Below are 20901 nucleotides of genomic sequence, written 5' to 3' on the forward strand. Positions count from 1 at the left end.
TTCTCTGACACTGAACTGGACTAATCACTGGTTTTTATGGGAACATATTGCATTTCCTAACAGCTCACAAGGGTAACCTCCACAGAACTCTACCAGCTCCCGCAGGCTACTAAAGAATTGGAGGGAAAGTATAATCTGTATACAGGAAGTAATAATAATGATCATAATATGGATCTATGGATAAAGATGATATAAATGTAGACATAGATAGATAGAGATAGAATCACAGGCTGGTTTGGGTTGGGAGGGATCTTAAAGCTCATCTCATTCCACCCCCTGCCATGAGCAGGGACATCTTCCACTATCCCAGGTTGCTCTAAACCCCATCCAACCTGAACACTTCCAGGGGTGGGGAGTCCACAACCTCTCTGTGTCTGTATCTATCCCAGGACATACAGATACAGATACAAATGTCTTTCCTGGGAGTGGGGAGTTTAGAGAAACTCCACCAACTGAGAGCTGGGGTGTCTGTGCCAATTACCTTCCTTCCTGTCCAAGTTATAACAAAAAATAACAGCAGCTGGAGTCAACAACAACTGGAAAATGCTTCCCAAAACCAGTCTTCCTTTTTCTTTGAGCTCTGCAGGAGTCAGGTTTGCAGGCACTATGTCTAGCCAGCTGTGGAAAGAACAGCCAGTCTCCACAGCCCTACCAAACTGGGATCCCTGGAGAAGCAGAGCAGGAAGGACAAACAAGCCAGCAGAGCTGGTGTGAAGGGACTCTGTGTGAGTTGAATGCTGTCCATCACAGCTTTGCTTCTCAGAAGCTCCCAAAGGTTTCCTGTTCTGCAGCTTCCTGTTTTTAAGTGAAGGCACGCGGGTTTCTATCAGGGTCTGATCCAGGAGTAATCACGTGGATAAGCAAAAGTGGGTTTACTCCCAATCCCTTCAGCAGCTGCATCTAGTAAGGAAGAATGTTTCATTTTCTCTTCTGAAAAGAGAAAATATTTTCTGCATTATTTTCCATTCATGGGACTGCCCTGGTGCTGAGAAAACCCTCTAATGTTCCTGCACAAAGGTACAGACACATCTGTCTGATTACAGCACACACACACTGGGCTGCAGAGCTACTCCAAAGCCCCTGGTGCAGTTTGCAGCAGCTGGAGCCCAGGTTTCCATACTCCAGAGTGTGCCAAGGTACCAGGTTCTGCAAATGACAGCTCCCATCCATCTCCAGGCTGTGGAGCAGCCGTGGAGCAGCCCCCTCTCTGTGCTCAGCATCAGTTCTGCAAGTGAGAGAAGAGACAGAGAGGAGGAGGAGGCCATGCAGGGAAAGAGAGAAAAGACAAACAGGAGAGTGGGTGAGTGCAGAAGAGGGGAGGGGAAGGAGAGGCCTGGCTGCCAGCATGCTCACTTTGTCATTGTGGAGATCAGTGCATTTGGGCTTGGTGCTTTTAACTCTCCCAGTACTTAAAAATGCGGATAAAGAGGAGACAATCTTTGCTGTGTAAAAGCTGAGGAACGATTAAGGATGGAATAACTCCAGCTGAGCAGGGAAGGGGAGGGTCTGCTATAAAATCTGCTTCCTTGATGCTCTTTAACACTATCTCAGCCCATCCTGCAGTTAATTCCTGCTCCCTCACGTTCCATGGATGGGTGCCCTCACTGCTGCAGCACAGTCAGAAACAGAGACCCCCAAACCAGCTCCCAAACAGAACAGGAGAGCTTGTGAGAGCACAGCACACAGTCAGAACGTCCTGGTGGGATCAGCAAAGGGTGGAATTTATCAGGCAGTGGGAAGATGCAGCCCCTGTGTTGTCATCTGTCCCCCTGGCTGACAAATGGATGATTGCTGATCCCAGAAGGAAGAGCTGCACAAAGACATGTACAAAGAGCCCTGGTCCCTAAGGACAGTCCCTGTGCTCAGCTCAGCATTCCTATTTTGCTCTCCACAATTCCCTGACAGGGGGCTGTGGCCAGGTGGGGGTTGGTCTCTTCTCCCAGGTAACAAGACCAGGAAATGGCCTCATGTTGTGCCAGGGGAGGGTCAGGTTGGACATCAGGAAGAATTTCTCCACAGAAAGGGTTTGTAAACATTGGAAGGGGCTGCCCAGGGAGGTTTGGAGTCACCATCCCTGGAGGTGTCCAAGGAATGACTGGATGTGGCACTCAGTGCTCTGGGCTGGGTGACAAGGTGGGGATGGGGCACAGCTTGGACCTGATGATCTTGGAGGTCTTTTCCAACCTTAATGATTCTATGATTCCATACACTGCATCTTGCTTTTGGTGGAGAGAGCCTTAAAACTACTGTGAGAATCCAGGGGATTGGTGAGGGCAGCAGCTGAAGGAGAACCTTCCCTGGACACTGCTCATAGCTACATTCGAGGGGTACAAACTTTGAATTTGACTGCAGGGGCACTTCTCCCAAACTGTCACAGCTCCCAAGGAATATATACGGGAGTAAGTGTGAGGAATAAGGCTCCCAGTCCTCTGGGATAACCACAGTTAACACACTCCTGTCATCCTGCACCATTCTAAGCTCCTGACAGATCCATCCCACCACATTTCTCTAACAGAAGGTTAAATGCCACGGCAGGCAGAGGAGCTGCACTGAGATCTGAGTGCACCTACACAAATCTGTCAGGCATGAGTGGACCACGGGCCCACCTCCAAGGCAGCAGCATCCTGACAGCACAGAGCCTGCCAGGAGGGCAGCAGAAGGGATATTCCCTGCTCCAAGGGGAGGCCGAGGGCTTTGCCATGTGGCCCTCATGTCTGGTCTCTTTTTCCTGCTCTACATTTGGGATTTGCACACCAGTTTCACTCTGCAGTGTTAAGGATGTGCTCGCTGCCTGTTCAAACAAAAGGATTTAAGATGAACACTGAAATTGCTGAAGAAAAAGCAACGGCCCCATAGGCAGAGCTACCACTTGGCCTGAGGGTCACACACTGCCTGGAGCTCCTAAATTTGTTGTTAGATGTGCCCACTGCAGAAAGAAAGGCTCTCACTGCTGGTGCCCCTATTAAAAAGCCCATGACTTCATCCACGGCCAATGCTCCCGAGCTAAACTCCTCTGGGAACTCTCAGGCAGTTATCCACTACCCCCTCCCTGCCAGGATCACCTGTGCTTTGAACACAAAACATCACTGATGGGTGTTCTAAACCCTAAAATGGGTCAGTTTTAGCACCCAACCTCGCTCAGCCCTTCACACAGGGATTTTAGGGATCTCCAGGGTAATAACAGCAAACATCCAGAGGCATCCAGAGCAACAGCATATTGTTCCCTCCCCCACATCCAGTTCAGGGAGCATATTTCAAACAGATGACATGAAGGAGGCATCCATGTAAACATCCTCTGTAATGGGGACAAGTGGAAAAAAGAATCAGAACAAAATGGAGAGGGGGAACTGTTTTCTCACAGAGTGCATGGAGCAAAAGACCTCTGGAAAGAGGAAAGATGCCCAGAAGGAATCTAGCACAAGAAAAAGAAGTTGCCATTGCTACCAACTGTGTGAAAGCCCATGCAGATGAAATATCATTTTAACCCCAGACCATTAAGTGATTCCTCAATGGAAAAGGTTTTCTTGGTGCCACATTTCTGAGGAGAACAATGAAGAGTTTCTGGTGCTGCTCCTAAACCTGGGGAAAGAATTTTTGGAGGGGAGGGAAGATCACAGGAGTAACAGGATAATTCAGGTTGGAAAGAACCTCAACACATTATCCAGTCAAACCTCCTGAAGTGGTCCAGTTTTAGCTTTGTTTCTTACACAGTAATTCTACATCTCTCCAGGGTAAGAACAGCAAACAGATCTGACAGGTCAGAGCAAACCAGAAACAGGAGGACTTTGTGCCTTGGCCCTGCATTTTTTAACAGCTTTCCCACCCAGCTGGAGGAAGGAAAAGGTTGAAGGGTCCCACTGTGACCCTGGCACAGGGCAGGCAGGGTGCTCCTTACCTCGGAGGACGGTGAGCTTGGCGTGGACAGTGACCTCCCCATGAGGGTTCTGAGCAACACACTCGTAAATGTTCTCGTCCCGGGGAGTCCGGAGGGGCTGGATCCTCAAAACAGCACCTGCACTTTCATCAAATTCAATTGTCTGGGGGAGAAGAGAGACACACACAGAGTAGGTCTCCTTGGGTTGCAAGTACAAGGTGAATTCCTGCTTTTAAGGAGACACACACTCCCCCAAACACACTCCAGCAGCTGCCCCACAACCCTTACACAGAACCAACGTGGTCAGCTTGGCTCTGCCCTGACCTCCAGGTGACAGAACTGTCACAGTCAAACCCTGCCAGTGCCCACTGACCCACCAAACCAGAAACAGGAGGACTCTGTGCCTTGGCCCTGCATTTTTTAACAGCCTTCCCACCCAGCTGGAGGAAGGGAGAAGCTGAAGGGTCCCACCGTGATGGATCCCACTGTGAACATGTCCCACCACGTGCATCTCAAGGGCTCTTAAAGGATGAGCCTCGGTGGTGGTGTGTGGGGTGGGTGTTCAGAGCACAACTGTGATGAGGGAGAAGGAAATGGAGCAAAGGAAAACAAAATAAAAACGAACCCCCGCCTTGTTCCTCCACCCGCAGAGGCAGCTGACACCACAAAGCTCCTCTCAGCACACAGCTGCCTGGCAGGGCTGAGTCCCACAGCAAATTCCACAGCATGACCTCCCAGTCCTTGTTCCTCCACTCTCATTTTTATCTAAGCAATGCCAATTGCTTGGGTCTGGTTGCCAACAACTGTGATGTTTACTCCAGATTGTCCCAGGATTAAAATGCTGAGCCATGGATGGGGATGAAAGGTGTGTTTACAGAGATGAAGAACCACCAGCTTAGCTGGGGTCTCTTAGGGAAGCAAGAAGTTATATTATATCCCAGGAAGGGGGAAAAAACCCAACAAAACAAAAGGAAAAACTTCAGTAACATAAGTGAGCCAACTTCTCTCTTGCTTTGGAACAAACCCAGCTGTTGACATGGCCAAGAGCTTGCATTTCACTCCTCCTGCTGTTAAAACTCCTCCCCTTCCAAATTTCCCTTTATTATCAGGTCTGAGAAGGGCCAAAGAGGAGCAGTGGCTGCTTTGTGTCAGTCTCTCTCTTCACACAGGCACAGATTTCAAGGACATCTCTTACCTCAAACCTCTGAGAGTTCACTTTCTTCCCTTTCTTGTTCCAGGTGACCCGTGGCTTTGGGTCTCCAGTCGCTTGGCACACAAAGGAGGCCACCCCTCCTGACACACCAATTTGGTCCACAGGTTTTTTAATGAACACAGGGGGACCTTTAAGGAAAAAAAAGAAATATCATCATTGGCACAAGGAAAGAGAAACTCTAATAAACACCGTTTGTAATTAATAATAACATCGTCACTGCTATTCTTAATAATCCCAGATGAAATTAAACTTCTTGGCCTTCTAGGAACAAAGTCTTTACCTTCTTTTTACATAGGAAGAAGCTCCAGCAAGAAATAATTAAGGGTCTGATGCTACAAAGAGATTTCAATGTTGCAAAGCCTCTTTTACTCCCGAAAAGTTGACTTTTAAATTGTTTTGCACAGGGGAAATTGCCCTTGCAAAGCCCATCTAACGATAATCACCAAAAGCTGGGAGAGCTGAAAACAACATCTAGAAACACTGAATTGCACTCCCCAGGTCCAAGAAAAGGACCAAAACACCCAGGAATGGGGGAGATTTACAGTAACATGGCCAAGGCAGGGGGAGAAGGTGGGAGGAGGACCATGAAATGGATGAAGCAGGACTTGGCACAAACAGATCTTGAGGATGATGGTGTGAAACAGGCCGGTGCCAGGGGCTTTAGGATGTGAAACCTCCTTGGCTTGTAGCACCTCTGCTTTCATCTGCAAATCTTCCCCGTGGCCCTCACGGGTACGTTCACACAGGTACGTCATCCCTTGGAACAGGCCAGTGGAGAGGACACAGCCCAACAAACCCAAGCTGTGATCTCTTCAAAACAGCCCAGCTGTCAAGCCCAAGAGCAGAGCCAAGTCTGCAGTCCCTCCTGCAGCTCCCCTTCCCCTCTGCCCAGCATCAGAGAGTCCAGAAAAAACACGGAATTCACGCTGCTGAAGGAAGGAGCTCCTCAAACTCCTCCCAGCTGCTCCGAGGTGCAGCGATGCCTGAATAGACACGGGCTGTTTGGGCCAGCCCAACACCTGGTCCCACAGCACCTCTCCCTCAGCCCATCCACTGATTTCCACACATGTCCCACCACCTTCGAGCATCTCAGCAGGGATGGGAGGATGCTGGGATGGGCTTTCTGACCAAGGAAGGTGTCAAGGGGCTGCTCAAGGAGAGAAAGCCGAGGCCAGGAGCGTTCATGCAGAGCCCATATTGCCTCTCCCCTCTGGGAATCCTCCTTCCGTGCTCTAACCTGTTTTCCTTGCGCAGTTTCCTCTCATCTAGTTAGTTTAAAATTTATTGAAATATTTAAATCACAAGGCCACAGCTGTGTTCAAATAAAATCACTCAGATCATAAAGTTGCCGTCTGTTTTCCTTGAGAAAAGCAGAGCACGTGACTCTGAAATGAGTGTATTTATCTGTACATACTCAGAGTCTATAAAATAGGATGCAAACAGCCTCCCACAGGGCTTGACAGGAGGGCAAATGGTCGCTGGAGAGAAGTCTCCAGGGTCTTTTAGGGGTCAAAAGACAAAAGGAAGCCTTCTCCCCTTCTCTGCCTGGCATGGCCAGCAGTATATAAATAAAAGGCACTGAGCAAGCTCATGTGATGCAATCAAGCATTTGTTTCCACGCTGGAGGTAAATACAATTTGCTGGAGCTGTTTACATCCCCCCGAATGCTGTGTGTACAAAGCATCACATTTATAAATATCCAAATCTATATTTAGAGGTCAGAGTCTTCTTTGCAATGTTACAGCTAGAGGTTATCAAGCAAGTCCCACTGGAGGAACTGGCACTGGGGGATCTGTCTTCCATCTGAGAAAGGTAAAACCCAAACTTTGCTTCAGGCTAAAATATAAATGCTCACTCTGCCCACAGCCTGACTTCCTTCCTCTCTTCACCTCCGTTCGATATCTGAGGAGTTTACAGAAGTCAATTCTGAAGGTACAGCTAAAAACATCCAGGGCTTTTAAGAACACTTTATTGATGCAAGTTCATTTCCTAAAATAAAAGCCCCTAATAAACCTTAATGTCAGGTATACATTTAAATGGGTGCAGCATGATGAGAGCTCGGCTGAGGAGAAAAACAAGGTTCTATTTCCATCCTGAAAAAAGGGATGGTGCTCTGAAAAACAGTGAGCTTGGAGTCATTGCTCAGCATCCCTTTTTGAGGTCCTGTGTCACCTCAGTGTGTGGTGATGGGGAAGCTGAGCTGTCTGTGAACAGGTTTTTTTCCTGAGCTCCCTGCAATTCCCAACTGCCTACGAGAGACTCACCGTTAGACAGCGAGAGACAAAAGGAACCAAACAAAAACCCCCACCAAACAACCCATTTGATTTTACTACTCACTTGGAAAAAAAGGGTGAAAAGCAGAGCTAAATTGTTGATTTTAAAATTGCCCAAGCCTCTGAGCTGCAGATTTGATTCCTCCCCCCACCCCCCCGCGCTCTCCACCTCTGCACCCCCAGTCACTGCAGAACTTGTCACCAGCCCACGCCGAGCTCAGAGCAACCCTCTCCCCTCTGGGAAGAGAGAGCCAGTGCTATCACAGGCAAGGTGGTGATGATCCAAGGTGGTGATGATCCAAGGTGGTGATGGATCCAAAGCTGAGACCAATCCCCCGGTGCTGCGTAGGACCCGCACAGCTCTGCCGTGCCAGGTCCAGCCTGCAGGGAGACACACGCTTAGAGCTGAGCCTTCAGCTCTGCAAACGGCTTCAAAAGCCTCCAGAAGCAGGGACAAGGTGCCATGTGAAACACTGTCAGCCCACTCAGAGGGACTGAGTTGTTTCCCCTCGTTTGCCAAGAATGCGGGACCTCGGTTTTAAATAAATAAATAAAAAAAAAAGCAACGCAGTTTCCAGGCGACACACTCGCAGTCCAGGGGATTTTGTATCACTTCACCAACCTTCCTGCATGGAGAGCTGAAAACAACTCAGGTTTGAAAAGGCTGAGTCTAAGCTCCACCAGTCCAGTGGTCACAGAGATTTTTTTTTTCCTCCCCTTTCTCCGCTTTGCCAAGCAGTAAAACCTATTTTTTGTGCAGCACCAAGCCAGGAATGGAAAAATCTGGAGCTTAAAAGAATTTTCCTACTACAAGAGGCTTCCTGCGGGGTCTGGGTCTCCGGAGGGAAGGTTGAAAAGACCGGATGGCTGCTGTGTACCTGTGATCCTCCTTTACAGCTTAATGGAAAGCCATCAAGTCAAGCTGAACCTTTCACTCCTGCCCACCTCCTACGCACTTCCCAAAAGCAACAGCCGGGGCAAGCGACACGCTGGAGAACTGCCACGGCCTGCAAGGAAGAGACACATATTCCTCATCTGTCCTGTGCCCTGTAATTGCACCAGCACACGCTGAGTGCCCTCTGCCCTCACCTCTGCCACCCTGGCAGCTGCTCTGACCCTGCCCCGTGGCTCTGATGGATGTTCCGGGAGCTGATGGGACCCTGCGCTCGCCTTCCCGTCACCCCACACAGACAACCAACCTCCTGCGGGTGCCACCTCCCAAATCACAGGCTTGGAGAACCACAGGCAGTGCTGGCATCTGCTCAGAATCATGGAATTGTGGAATCCCAGTCCCATCCAGTGCCACCCCCTGCCATGGCCAGGGACACCTTCTACTATCCCAGGTTCCTCCAAGCCCCGTCCAACCTGGCCTTGGACACTTCCAGGGATGGGGCAGCCACAGTTTCTCTGAGCAACCTGTGCCAGGGCCTCACTCACCCTCAGAGGCAACAACTTCTTCCTAATATCTAATCTAAACCTACTCTCTTTCAGTTTAAAGCCATTTTGGTGCATCTGAAACACATCTAAAGCAGAATATTGCACCCTAAATTTGAGCAGTGTATACACACATTTTTGTATCCACATCAAACGGGGATATTTTTAATGCTTTCTGTGAGGGATTTTGGGATTCTACCACAGACTTTGGGAAGAAAAGAGTGGGGGTCTCTACTCATCCCCCAGGCACACGGTAGGGATCAGCCCACGTGCAAGAGCTGCACACTGAGGCAGTTTCCCCACTGAAGAGGAAGATGCTGCTGCCTCCTCTCCCCTCCCCTCCTTCCTTCTTTCATGTGACACCAAAGCAGGAAAAGTTCTTCGAGTGCAGTCACGTTAAAACCACCCCAACATCTCCCTGCTAACCATACACAGATGACACAACAGGCTGAGCAGCTCTACAGCAAGGAAGCTGGAAAGATGTGGGAGTGGGGGAAAGGAGGGGACATCTCAGCCTTTAAACCCAAATGTCCCTTGGGAACGGCTGCCATGGTGAATAGCGGGTGATGGACGAGCAGCGAGGGAGACAGGCTGGCCACCATATGCCTGTCTGAGACATCAAATGCCAGAGACAGGGAAAGGGGTGGAGAACCCAGAGGTGGTTTGAGGGGTGGGAGAGAGGCAGGAGCACAAATGAGCTCCACATATTGGAGCTGACAGCTGACGGGAGCGGGATGAGGGGGAAGGAAAAGAAAAAAGCCCGTTATGAAGGTGCACCAGGGTCCCTCTGCTGCCTTCCCTAAGCCTGGTCGGAGTAGGGTGTCCCTCCTGTGGCACTACAGGAGGGTTATGGAGGGACCAGGAGGTCAGGGGTGCACTGAGCCTCACAGACCACACAAAGGCAGGGGCAGCTGTCTCCACACCACCCCAGTACATTCCAGCCTCAAAACTGCTGCTCCCTCCTCAGCTACACCTGCCAGCTGTGGGGCAGTCCAAGCACAAAGCTGCTCCCACAAGGAGAGGGACATGTCCCCTTCCAGCCACTTCCCACAGGCCTGGACGGGCCACTGTCACAGTAACAGACCTGTGTGGCCCCCAGGTGCCAAGGAAAAGGCTGGAGGATGATCCCTGACCACATCACTGTGTATTTGCCCCAGTGTGTGTGATGCTGTCCCTCTGTGCCCCAGGCTGCCCCTGCGGGAGCTGCAGAAGTGCCTCTGCACCTCTGCATCCTCCTGACCCCCATTCCAGCTCTCTCCCTGCACCCTCAGCCCCACAGCAGGGACCTGGGGCTGATTTCAGATGGCAAAACCCACCTCTGTGCTTACCACCTCCCACCACCTCCTGCCAGCCCCAGGGAAGCACCTCAACAATGGACCTCAGATAAAGACAAAGCCACTTGTTCTCCCATCTGGCCGCAGCGCAGAGCAGCGGGAGCCCGGCTGAAAGGGCCCCTCGCCCACAGCGGCAGCAATCCACGGAGACAAAAGAAAGCCAGCTACAAAACACGGATTTTAAAAGGTTTTGCTTCCATTTTTGGAGCCCTCGGTCCCCGCTGACAGCTCCGTGGAAGCCCACGCGGCCCATCCCGCCGGCACACAAAGCGCCGCTTCCAGCCCCTCCTTCTCCGGTGAGTAAACCCTCATTATCCCACCCTGGGGAAGGAGCACGCTCTCCACTGCACCCCAGAGTGCCACGGGAACCGGAGCAGAAGCAAGGGCACAGCAGGAAGGCCATTTTCCTGCCACTTGGCCGGTTTATGAGTCTTCCTACACACACTCCCAGCCGTCCTTTTGCTCACCGCTCCGGTTCGACCTTCAGCAAACAGCCCTGTGGTGCTGAGCCCAACATTTCCCCACGGATCTGCCCACTGTGAGTGTGCCCACGCTGCGGGAGAGATTCAGGGCATGTTAGCCAGTGACAACCTTTATCCTCGCTCAAAAACACTCAGCAGATGGAAACTCAGCCTTTTTTGTGCACACATATACACACATGGGCACCTCCACCTTTTAAAACAAAGGGAAAAGTTGAGACCACGAAGCCATTTGTGGTCAATGTTGTTTTGCCATTAGTTGCACACCCCAATCTGCTTTTCCAGGCTGCAGATCGTTCCCACAGTTGGGATTCGGATCTCTGGCTCTGGTGCAAAGTCGGCTGACCTTGGGAACTCGCCCTTCCCCACACCTCAGGCTGCCACACGTAGCGGGGAGGTGACAACCCTCATTTCTCACACCTGCCTGTCTGTCTTGGTCTAGACACTACACGCAGTTTGGAGCAGGGATGGTCTCGGCACAGCTCTGTTCAGCACTCAGCACCCCGGGTGGCACTGAACACAGCTGCAGCCTCTAAAGACTGAAATACAAACAAAATAACCACAAAAACATCACCAGAGGGAACTCAGAGACCCTCTCCAACAGGTACTTCTTGGGGAGAGAAGAAGGTAAAAATCAAAAGCCAGACAAAAGCTTCGGAATCTTCCAACAACCGGTTCGTGTCAGCTGGAATGAGACATCTCTCCCTGTTATTTCTCACCCCCTGCTAACTTGCAGAGCCACCAGGATGGAATCTGATGGTGTTTCCACTGCCATGCACAGAGTTAACCCCCCCTCCTCTCCTCTTCTTCCTCCTCCCTCTTCCTTTGGTTTCTGGGCTGAACCTTTCTGCTGACCTAGTGAAACTCCATCTCCCTTTCCCACAACTGCTGACGGGCTCACAATCAGAGAAGGAGCCCAAGGTACTCCCCAACCACAGCCCTGGGTGGTTGTGCTTTCATCTGCCCTCCTGAAAACCCTGCCAGGAATGTGAGATTGGGGTCCAGCCACGCTCCCACTGTTTGTTGGTTGCTTTAGGAAGTGTGTTTGACACGCACGTGCTGCTGCGGTCTGACAGCACACAGATCCATGCCCTGTGTTGGAAGGATGGGGATGGGAGTGTGGAGGCACAGCCAGAGAGCAGCTCTGCCACACCAGTGAATCAGGAGACAAAATGTGGAGCAGAAGGTAGAAAGGATGGAAAAATCAGTGGGAACGAGCAGAGATCAACAAGGGAAATGGCACGTTCTTGGGGCTGACCTGTGCAGGGCCAAGAGTTGGACTTTGATGATCCTTGTGGGCCCCTTCCAAGTCAGGATATTCCATGACTCTGTGCAAGAGAACTGGAGCAAGCTGGAGAGAAGGGAGCTGTTCAGAGCCAGAGCAAGGAAGTGAAGATTAGATGGAGGAGACAAACCACAGAGCAGATGAAAACAGGAGAGAGCAGCCAAATTTGACACAGATGGAGAGTGGGGAGCAAGAATGCTCTGTTTGGAATGGGTCCGTATTCCAAAGCAGTGGCATTAGGGAGTGGGGGAGCTTGTGAGAGGGATAGAGGCAAGGGATACAGCTCCAGAATCCACATTTTTCCTCAGGAGAAGAGTGAGAGCTGCAAACTGGGCGCAGGACCGGGGAGGAGTCTCTGTGGAGACACTCCACAAGATTGAGAACACCCCTTGGAGAGGGTCCTGCAGAGACCCAGGTCCCCGTGAAATCCAGGGGACAGATTTTGCACTTTTTCTTTCCGAGGGCTGTTTCTCAGAGCCTCGCAAATAAAAGCAAAATGAGGGTTTTCTGACAGAACAAACAAACAGGGAGTGAATTATTTTCCATTTCCCCGTCAATAACTTCTCCCCAGCCCAGTCGTCTTATCATCATAAAAAGTCCATTAAGCAGTAATTGGGGAGGCAGGAGAAGGCAGGGCTGGTCCGTGGAATGGGAGCACGCTCGCTCCCCAACTGGCCTTTTCTGGGAAGGCAGACAGGATAATTATAGGCTTTAGACAGAGACTTCCTCTTACTGTCAGCAGCTCTTGGCTCCCTTCAGGGAGACGGGACTGGCAAGGTTGGGCAAAGGAGGGTAAAAAAAGATCGAGGACATCTTCTGAGAAGTGAAATACTTCCACCTTGCTATTCCCCTGCTGCTGAGCCACCAAAGCCCTTCCCTGGCTCAGAAAAGCTGTGCTACCACAGGCAAACACAGGCTGTTCCCTGTTGGATGTAGGGGAATGTCACCTGGAAGATTATCCCTTCTCCTTTCCTGCATGGCCCCAGAGAAGGAAGGGCAGTGATGAAGGACGTGACCCAAGCACAGGAGTTAACACAGGCAGAAAATGGGTGAGGAAGATGAAGAACTCATTTCATACACCTTTAACTACCCTGGCTGTCCAACACCTGCCTGTGCTGCCAGCTCCCACCTCTCCCCCCAGCCAGGATGAGGCAGCAGTCCATTCATAGCCAGCATCATGTCAAGCTGTTCTTGCCATCAGGCTTGTAATTTTGGGGATCTGGCACATCCATACAGCTTTCAAGCTCCTGTTTGAAATGCACTGGGATACAGACCCTTTGGAAGAGGAGGTATGAGCCTGAAGCAGTGAGGTAGGAGGAGACTGAGGCTACCAAAAATCTATTCCTAGTTCTGACATGCAAGGTGAGAAAAACCTGCTTGCTGGAGGGGAAGCATAATCGTTCCTTCTGGTCTATTTAAACTGCTGGTTTCCAGGGATGGGACCGTTCCTTATCATGTGGGAACAGCACTGGGATGAAGTTATCCCATTTCAGCAGGAATCCTCCAGGCTACCATCACAGATCCCTGTGTATGGAAAGGATCCACCTCACTCCATGGCAAAAAGGCTATTTGTCACTTCCACGGATCAGCCCCAGCTCCAGCGACTGGCACCTTGATACAGCCAAGGAAAACATTCCTGCAGCTGGGATTTATACAAAGGGATAATGGGGCACATGTAATGATACATATATACAGGATGAAAACTGCTTGATGGGCCAGCACAGGGAGATGACCCTGTGCTGCAGGGAGTGGGGTGGTATTCTGGGCCACCTTCTTCCTTCCCCAACAGGAAAACTGGTGCCTGGTATCTCACACCATGTAGTGAGCACACACCAGAAAGCACCCACCCTGTGAGAACTTCTACGGTGAGGGCTCAAAGCATCACCTGGGCTTGTGTTCAATGGATGAGAAATGGAGGATTAATGTTGGGGGTGAAGGGGTCTGCATCTGGCAGGGAAGGACAGCAAATGCAGCAGGGAGCTGGTGCCCAGCATCAGAATGAGACCCTGCACACAAGGCAAGAAAGGAGGGAAAAGAGGCAGCACTAAGCAGTGCATGGAATATGTGCAGGAGGGAACGTGATCTGGAGGATGCAAGACTGAGTTTGCTTTTCAGCACATTCTGTGGCCACATTCCACAAAGATCCTCCTCCTGTGCCTCAGTTTCCCCACCTCCTTCTCTCACCAATTGAGATGGTGAGCACTGCAGGTGCACAACTGCTCCCACCCTCCCTCCCTGGCACAGACCAAACCGAGGGGCAAAGGAGCACGTTGGTGGGAATGTAGATGGTCCTCTGGCCAGGATTCTCCTTCATCTCCTGGCATTATAACACAGGAAGAAAGCTGCTCCTTGTGACCAGCAAGAGCTGAAGGAGATGAGCACTGCTCTCATGCAGGATGGCAGCCCTGGGAGCAGCCAGGAAGCTCCAGCAAACAAAGGAGCACACGTGGCCTCAGCAACGTGGACCCTGGGGGTACATGAATGCTGCAGCAACATCTCATTCCATGTCTGTCCACAGGTCCCATAACAAGGCATAACAACCCAGAGCAGAGCCAGAGACCCAAGGAGCTGTCCTGGCAACTTAATGAGGGCCCCTTGTCCATCAGTGTCACGACAGCAATCCCAGGTTGTTTGCAATCACAAGCTTGAGGCAGGGAGCTCTCCCTGCCCTTGCCAAGTTGCTAAGACAGCTTCTACTTCAGCCATCTCATTGATAATGGCATCCTGGAGCAGCCCAATTCACCACCTACTGAGAAAAGACCCAGCTAGAAAGGATTTGGCTCTTTGCTCAACTTCCACTGCTCTGAGTCACTAAAGAATCCGAGTCCAGGGGGGGACACCAGAACATGAAAAAACCATCTCCTACGGGACAAGCCTGCAAGAAGGAAAAGCTTAACGAGCCCGGATCCAGCTCCCAGGGGGCCATGCCATCTTAATATAGCCCAGCCTCAGTCCTGCACCACCACAAAGTGACAGCAGAGTCAGCACAACGGGGAAAACAAACCGCTACAAGCTCCTGCAGCTCACGGGCCTTCCGAGAAAGAGCAGAGCTGGGAGCCCCAACGATGTGATCAGGGAGATCAGCCCCAACCCTGGGTTTTGGGATGTGACACAGAGCTTTGCAAACTGTAAACACACAGTTAAGTCCTGTCTTGCATCGCCAGCTCAGGAGGGGCTGCAGCTCCACACGCACGAGATCACGGGATGGATGACCCCAATCGAGGTTTGCCAGCTCATATGTGGGATCATTTGGGGATGAAAGGCACACCAGGCAAACAAAATATCATCTGATAAAGCTCTGCTCTCCTAATCCTGTAAATAAAAGCTGTATTACTTCCACTTAGTAGCTGTTGTCTGCTTCTTCCCTTCAGGCTCAAAGAGAAGAAGGTTCCTGGTCTACAAGAACAGGGAAAGGTACAGCTCCTACAGCACGGAATTTGGGGTGTTTTCAAAAGTTTTTTGCATCATTCCTATCTGACCCCCTATTTTCTGTGGAACAAAAGGAGATTCGGGATATACAAGCTTGAAACACTGAGTCTTGACAGTATATTTTGAGCCTGTATTGCTTATCAGTATTGAGGTTGGGATGTCAAGGGAACTCAAGATGGGAGATCTTGAAAACGAGAACCCAGAACCTAATAAAGCCATGATTAATGGATGAACACAACCTTTAACAATGATGAACTTTGACTCCTACCACACGAGTCACTGCAATTTCTGTCTCTGAGCCACACTGCTCATCATTCAGATTTGTAGTGGGCACATCAACACAAAAGAATCAAAAAAAAAAGGGAGAATCCAACAACACTGCTGAGAACTGACAGCAGTGGGAATGTGATGAGTTCAGCTTTGAGACAACTAGAGACTCAGTGAGCCAGAAAAACAGTGCAAGACACGAGTGAGGGAGAAATGGAAACATGGAAAAGCAGCAGCAATGCCACCTTAAATTCTACTATCCAAGACAGTAATTGAGGAAGGTGAGCTTTTGTTTGAGTAGGACAGGTTTCTGTTCGTGTTTGACACCTGCCAAGGGATGGCTTCTCACCAGGAGTCTGTCCTGCAGCCCCTCCAGGCACCAGGAAGGCAATCCTCTCCTCTTTCATCAGGAGAAGGCAATCCCTCAAGGGGCAGCTACTGGAATTAGCCTCAATTAGAAGATCTTAGAAGGAAAGGGGCATTTCATAGCACTCATACAGAAACAACACACACAGAAAGCCCTCAAAACCAAGCATATGCTCCCCAGACAAAGAGAAACAAGAGCTGAAGGATCCTCCTGGCTCTCTGGGAGCCCACTGGAACCAGTCTCAAGGTGATCTTTGAGCTGAACTGAAAAAAAAGAACCTACACCACCATTTTAGAAATCCATTCATACAAATCAAAGTCCTGGCTAAAGATTTGTAAATCTTAGCAGCATGCTCAGACTAATTTAAGAATAAATCCATGAATTCCAACAGAGGTGAGGGAGGAAGAGGACACAGCCAAATTAATTTGACTTTATTAATTAAAAAAACCACCAAGTTTCATCACCCCACCATTCTTTAGAGGTTGTGTGAGAGTGGGGGGAGCTATGCTCATTAATTATGCAGAAAATGCAAAACTATCAGCCTCTGAATGAGCTTAAAATAAGGAGAAACCCTTTCAGAAGGGGGAGAAATTACTCCCCAAGGCAGCTGAAATTTCTCTTGCAACTTCAAAGGGCAATAAATTATTCAAATCACTCCCGCCACTCCACACGCTCTCTCACTCTCTCCCCTTCTCAATTTTATGCTCCTGAGTCAATTAAAGATTTGGAGGACTCAGAGAAACTTTGTAGAATGCTAAACCAGTTGCAGCTCCTTCTATTTATTTTTTTTTTCCCTCTTCTTTAAAGCTTTGCTTTTGCTCTCAGCCTCAAAAGGAAACAGAAATGATTCTGTGCATTGCAGATGAAACGAGCAGCGTTGGTTTTCGCCAGGCTCGTATGAAGCAGCAATGTTTCATGTCTGCAAAACCAAGATGGGACATGCTCAAAACCCTCCACTGTGAAAACAGGTCAACCCACAGTCCCTCATGTCAACGGTTTGAATCATTGATTTCAAGATCCCCTTTCAAAGTCTTCGCAGTAGACGTCCAAAATGTATTTATAATGCTCTCTCCTGGCACTCCTCAGGTCTGGAGTAGCTGTGATCTCTTCCACGGTCACTGCTGTGCCCTTGGATGGAGCAGGAGGTTCCTCTGCCAAACCCCAACATGACTGTTTAGCATTTGTAGGGGGAGAACCTGGCGTGGTTTAACCAGGTCAGATCCCCAACTCAAGACTGAGACTAATTACACCGGACAACAACACGGCAAGAGCAGTCCTTGCTCGAAAAAGCCATCTAGACAAGCAAAAGGAGGGTTGAGAAGGTGCAGTCACAGTGTGAGGACACTCCCAACTGCTGGCCCAGCCCCTGGCCCTCAGCCCATACGCTGCTTATCTCCTTGCACACAGCAGATGGTCTAAAACGTGACTATTTTCATGAACTTTTAACAATCCCCAAAAAATTAAAAGCAGCTGCAGTGCAGAGAACATCACAGCTTTCTAAGGTGGGAACTGGGACCAATTATCTTGCAAGAGAACATCCTTGACTGGAGGGGAAGAGTGGCACAGAGTAAATAAAACTGTTCTTGGGAGATTGTGTCTCACAGGCCAACACGAGCCCAGATTCCATCCCACGCACCGAGGAACGACATTCCTCTGGTCGGGCGTCCTTGAAAAACACTCTGCTCACCTTCTAAGAATAATATTGGGCTTGCCAGGCCACAAAAAGGGTGGGAATACCCTCACAGATTCCCTTCAGTGACCCAGGAGATTCGTATTTTGCTGGTCTTGAAGACATAAGCACACGGGCCTTGCCAGACAGATGGAAAGCTGATGTGACCCAGGGCCTGGGTGAGACACCGGAAAGATCCCATCCTTCCCAGCAGCATGTGCAAGAACTGCCAGGGTGAACAGGACAACCAAGGGGAAAAGTCACAAAGAAAAAAGTCTGGGCTTCCTGGCAAAGCCTGACACAGAGGAGCAGCCCCAGTTTTGGCATCCAGGTACGGTGAAGACAGACACTTCCAGCCTCACAAACCCTCCGTACATGACATTTTCACACAAGCTGCTTGTTTACACAACAAACAGATGCTCTTTTCCCCTAACTTAAACATCTAATGAAGCTGAGCAGCAAGAACCTCTGGGTGGGAAAAGATCCTTCACCAGGAGACACCCATGGCTGGGTCCCAAACACCCGTGGCTGCCGCTGTCCCCAGGTGCTCCTCAGCACAGATTAATCTAATGAGCATTCACAGTGTGGGGCACAGCTGAGGCCTGGGCACTGCCAGCCCCCCCTGCCCCCGAGGAAGCTCTTTTGACAGATGATTGATTTCCTCCCCGGGTCCTACAGAAGGCACAAACTTTCCAATTTGAGTTATCTTTAAAAAAAAAAAAAAAGTAGGAAAGAAAAGAGATACATCACTCCATCCAGTCAGGCAAGGTTTAATTTAATCAGGCACTTAAACAAGGTGACATAGAAGCTTAATTCAGTGTCCTTGAGTGAGACAACAACCAGTCCAGAACCCTCAGCAGTCACAGCCTGGATCACAACTGGCAGACGGAGAAGGCAGCAAAGGAAAGGGCAATTCAGGAACAAGGACAACAAGGGGTCTCCTGGCTACAAAGGCAACTGGTGTGTGGGGAACATAAGCAGCAAGTGGATCTGGGGAGGGAAGCAAGGATCTCTGCCTTCTGGAGGATGCAATTTAGCTGCTGCCTCCCTCTTGCTCACCATTAGACTCTACACTCTGAAGGAACAACGTGCGACACCCACCAGAAACTCCACCACCCACCAACCGGCCACACAACCTCCCCTGTGCTCCCACCTTAAATTCTGCTCCCTCTCCAACCCACCCACCAAGGAGAGAAAGCCTTTCTGCAGCCTTCCCCTGGCTCCTCAGGCCCCAGCAGGTTCACTGTCATTTTTGGGGGCCACAGTTAATAGGGGTCTATGACACAAACAATGAGACACCTCAGCCTCACCTCATTTTGACATCTTCCTTCTCTCAGGACAGCGCTGTCAGGATCCACCTCAAACACCTGAAACAGAGCAGCTTCCTCCGACTGGAGAGAGATTCCCTCCCCACTGATGTCGACTTAACATGTCTATCAAGTCCTAAGATGGAGCCTCCTTGATCTTTACTACCATCTTACGTGACAACTGCTGTCTTGGCCAGAAGCAGGTCAAAGCTGGGACCTCCAGAGCTAAAAGCTGTGAGCTGAGCCAGAGGCTAATCCTCTAGGAATGAGAGCATGGGAGGGACAGCTCAGGAGAGGAGTCAGATGCACCTGTAAGTCATTGTGATCAGGATCTCAGCGAGCCCAGCTGTGCTGCCACCACCTCCTGCACCTTGCAGGAGGAGCACACACCTTCCACATCACACACCTCCCATGGCACCAGCTCCCCACTCTGCCAGCCTAATCAGGGACCTACAGGAGCTCCTTTCCCATCCCAGCACATGTTTTCCATCCTGTCCATGAGTCCCACATGCCTGGTGCAAGCCTGGCTACTGTCTTCTCCCAGCCCCATGGATGCTCATGGAGCACAAGCCCCCCCATCCCACCCCCACACATGCACCTCCCATGAATTCCCATGTTCTGCAAATTAATGACGGTGCAAGAGCAATTAAAAGGGAAGAAAGCCAGGGTAATGCATCATAAAAGGGGCTTTATTCTTTTATTTTGTCAATTGCAATTTAGATTTAATTATTTATGGTAATACTTCAGAGTGTGCTAGTAAAGAGTTCTATACCATGATTTATAAAAGGAAGGAAACCTAAGTAATAAGTAACATTTGCTGCCATTAAATCTTGCTGGGGCGGAGAGAGCCACACACCAGCCTTCTGTGTATGCAAAGTACCAATTAGCAAAGTGCTATTGTAAAGCACAAAGGTTTAATCAATGAGAAAAATCCACTTGAAAACAGCAAGCGTGCTGATTCCAGTCAGAAAAATGGGCACATTTCTATACAGTAAGTGGCTTTTTATCTGCAGCTGAGGAGCACTTAGAGCGGGCACATCGTTCCTTCGGGTGGCAGAGGAGGGCAGGAGGACCTGACCACTGCCCTCAGCCCAAAAGCAGCTCTGCTGTGCCCAAATCTTGCCCAGCTCCACCAGCAAGATGAGGCTGATTCTGTGCACACACAAACCGAGGTGTTTTAGGGTGCTTGCCACAGAGGTTTTATGGCTCAGGCTGGGGCACGAACAGGAAACACCAAGGCTTGGTGCTGTGCCCAGGTCCATCAGCAAACTGGGGACTGTTACCCTCCCTGGACTCATATCCATCTGTCTCTGCTGTGTGCTTCTCTCTCAGCTCCAAGGGGCACAAGACCTGCCTCTTTGGCAGTGCAGCTCTTGGGGAGGTCTCCCCTCACTCCCTGCAGTGATGCCAATTCCTGGTCCTCGCCCAAACAGCTGAATCCTTAACAAAATGATAATACTTTCCATTTAATGAAAATAATCACGAAATTAGCAATTTCCAGTTCTATGGCTGCCCTTGACTGTACAGAAGAAACAAAGTGTTCATATGCAACCAAAGAAAAAGAGAAGGAACATGTCTGCTTGACACCTTTCCATTATTGTCCTCTTCAGCTTCCCAAGGAGGAACAGCAGGCAGAAAGTAGTGTGGTGCTTTGGGTTTTTAATTTAAATGGCAGTTTCCTTTAAATAGAACACTCCTGCCACAGAAAGATTTAAATCACTGACTGAGATCAATTAGCCTCGGAAACAAGGGAAGTATTTTAATGGTCCTTTGATTGCAGAGGCCACAGCTCCTCCAGTGCTGCACTGGGAGAGGAGGCAAGTTCCAGCTTTCAGCCCAGGCTTTGCTGCACGGGGAGATGTTCCCCCTGTGAAGCTGGGAGGGTGATGCCTTCCAAAAGCCAGAATCCCAGGGGTTTCCTATCTCCAATGTAGGCTTCCCACCAGGGCAGGGGCACCACCCCCGTGTGC

The 20901-nt window shown here is 50.1% G+C and overlaps 1 protein-coding gene across 18 annotated transcripts in view; it reads right to left on the bottom strand.

Annotated features, from left to right (window-relative positions):
• Positions 1 to 20901, bottom strand: part of PTPRS (protein tyrosine phosphatase receptor type S) — a 166761-nt gene that overhangs the window by 79117 nt on the left and 66743 nt on the right. For all 18 annotated transcript variants that reach the window (XM_032712221.1, XM_032712214.1, XM_032712213.1 and 15 more), the window contains 2 exons: positions 5070 to 5215; positions 3896 to 4037 (listed from right to left, as the gene is read on the bottom strand). In XM_032712221.1, the coding sequence (XP_032568112.1) occupies positions 3896 to 4037; positions 5070 to 5215 (288 nt within the window). The remainder of the gene's footprint in view (positions 1 to 3895; positions 4038 to 5069; positions 5216 to 20901) is intronic.

The sequence above is a fragment of the Chiroxiphia lanceolata genome, chromosome 27 (assembly GCF_009829145.1).
Source record: "Chiroxiphia lanceolata isolate bChiLan1 chromosome 27, bChiLan1.pri, whole genome shotgun sequence".
NCBI lineage: Eukaryota > Metazoa > Chordata > Aves > Passeriformes > Pipridae > Chiroxiphia > Chiroxiphia lanceolata.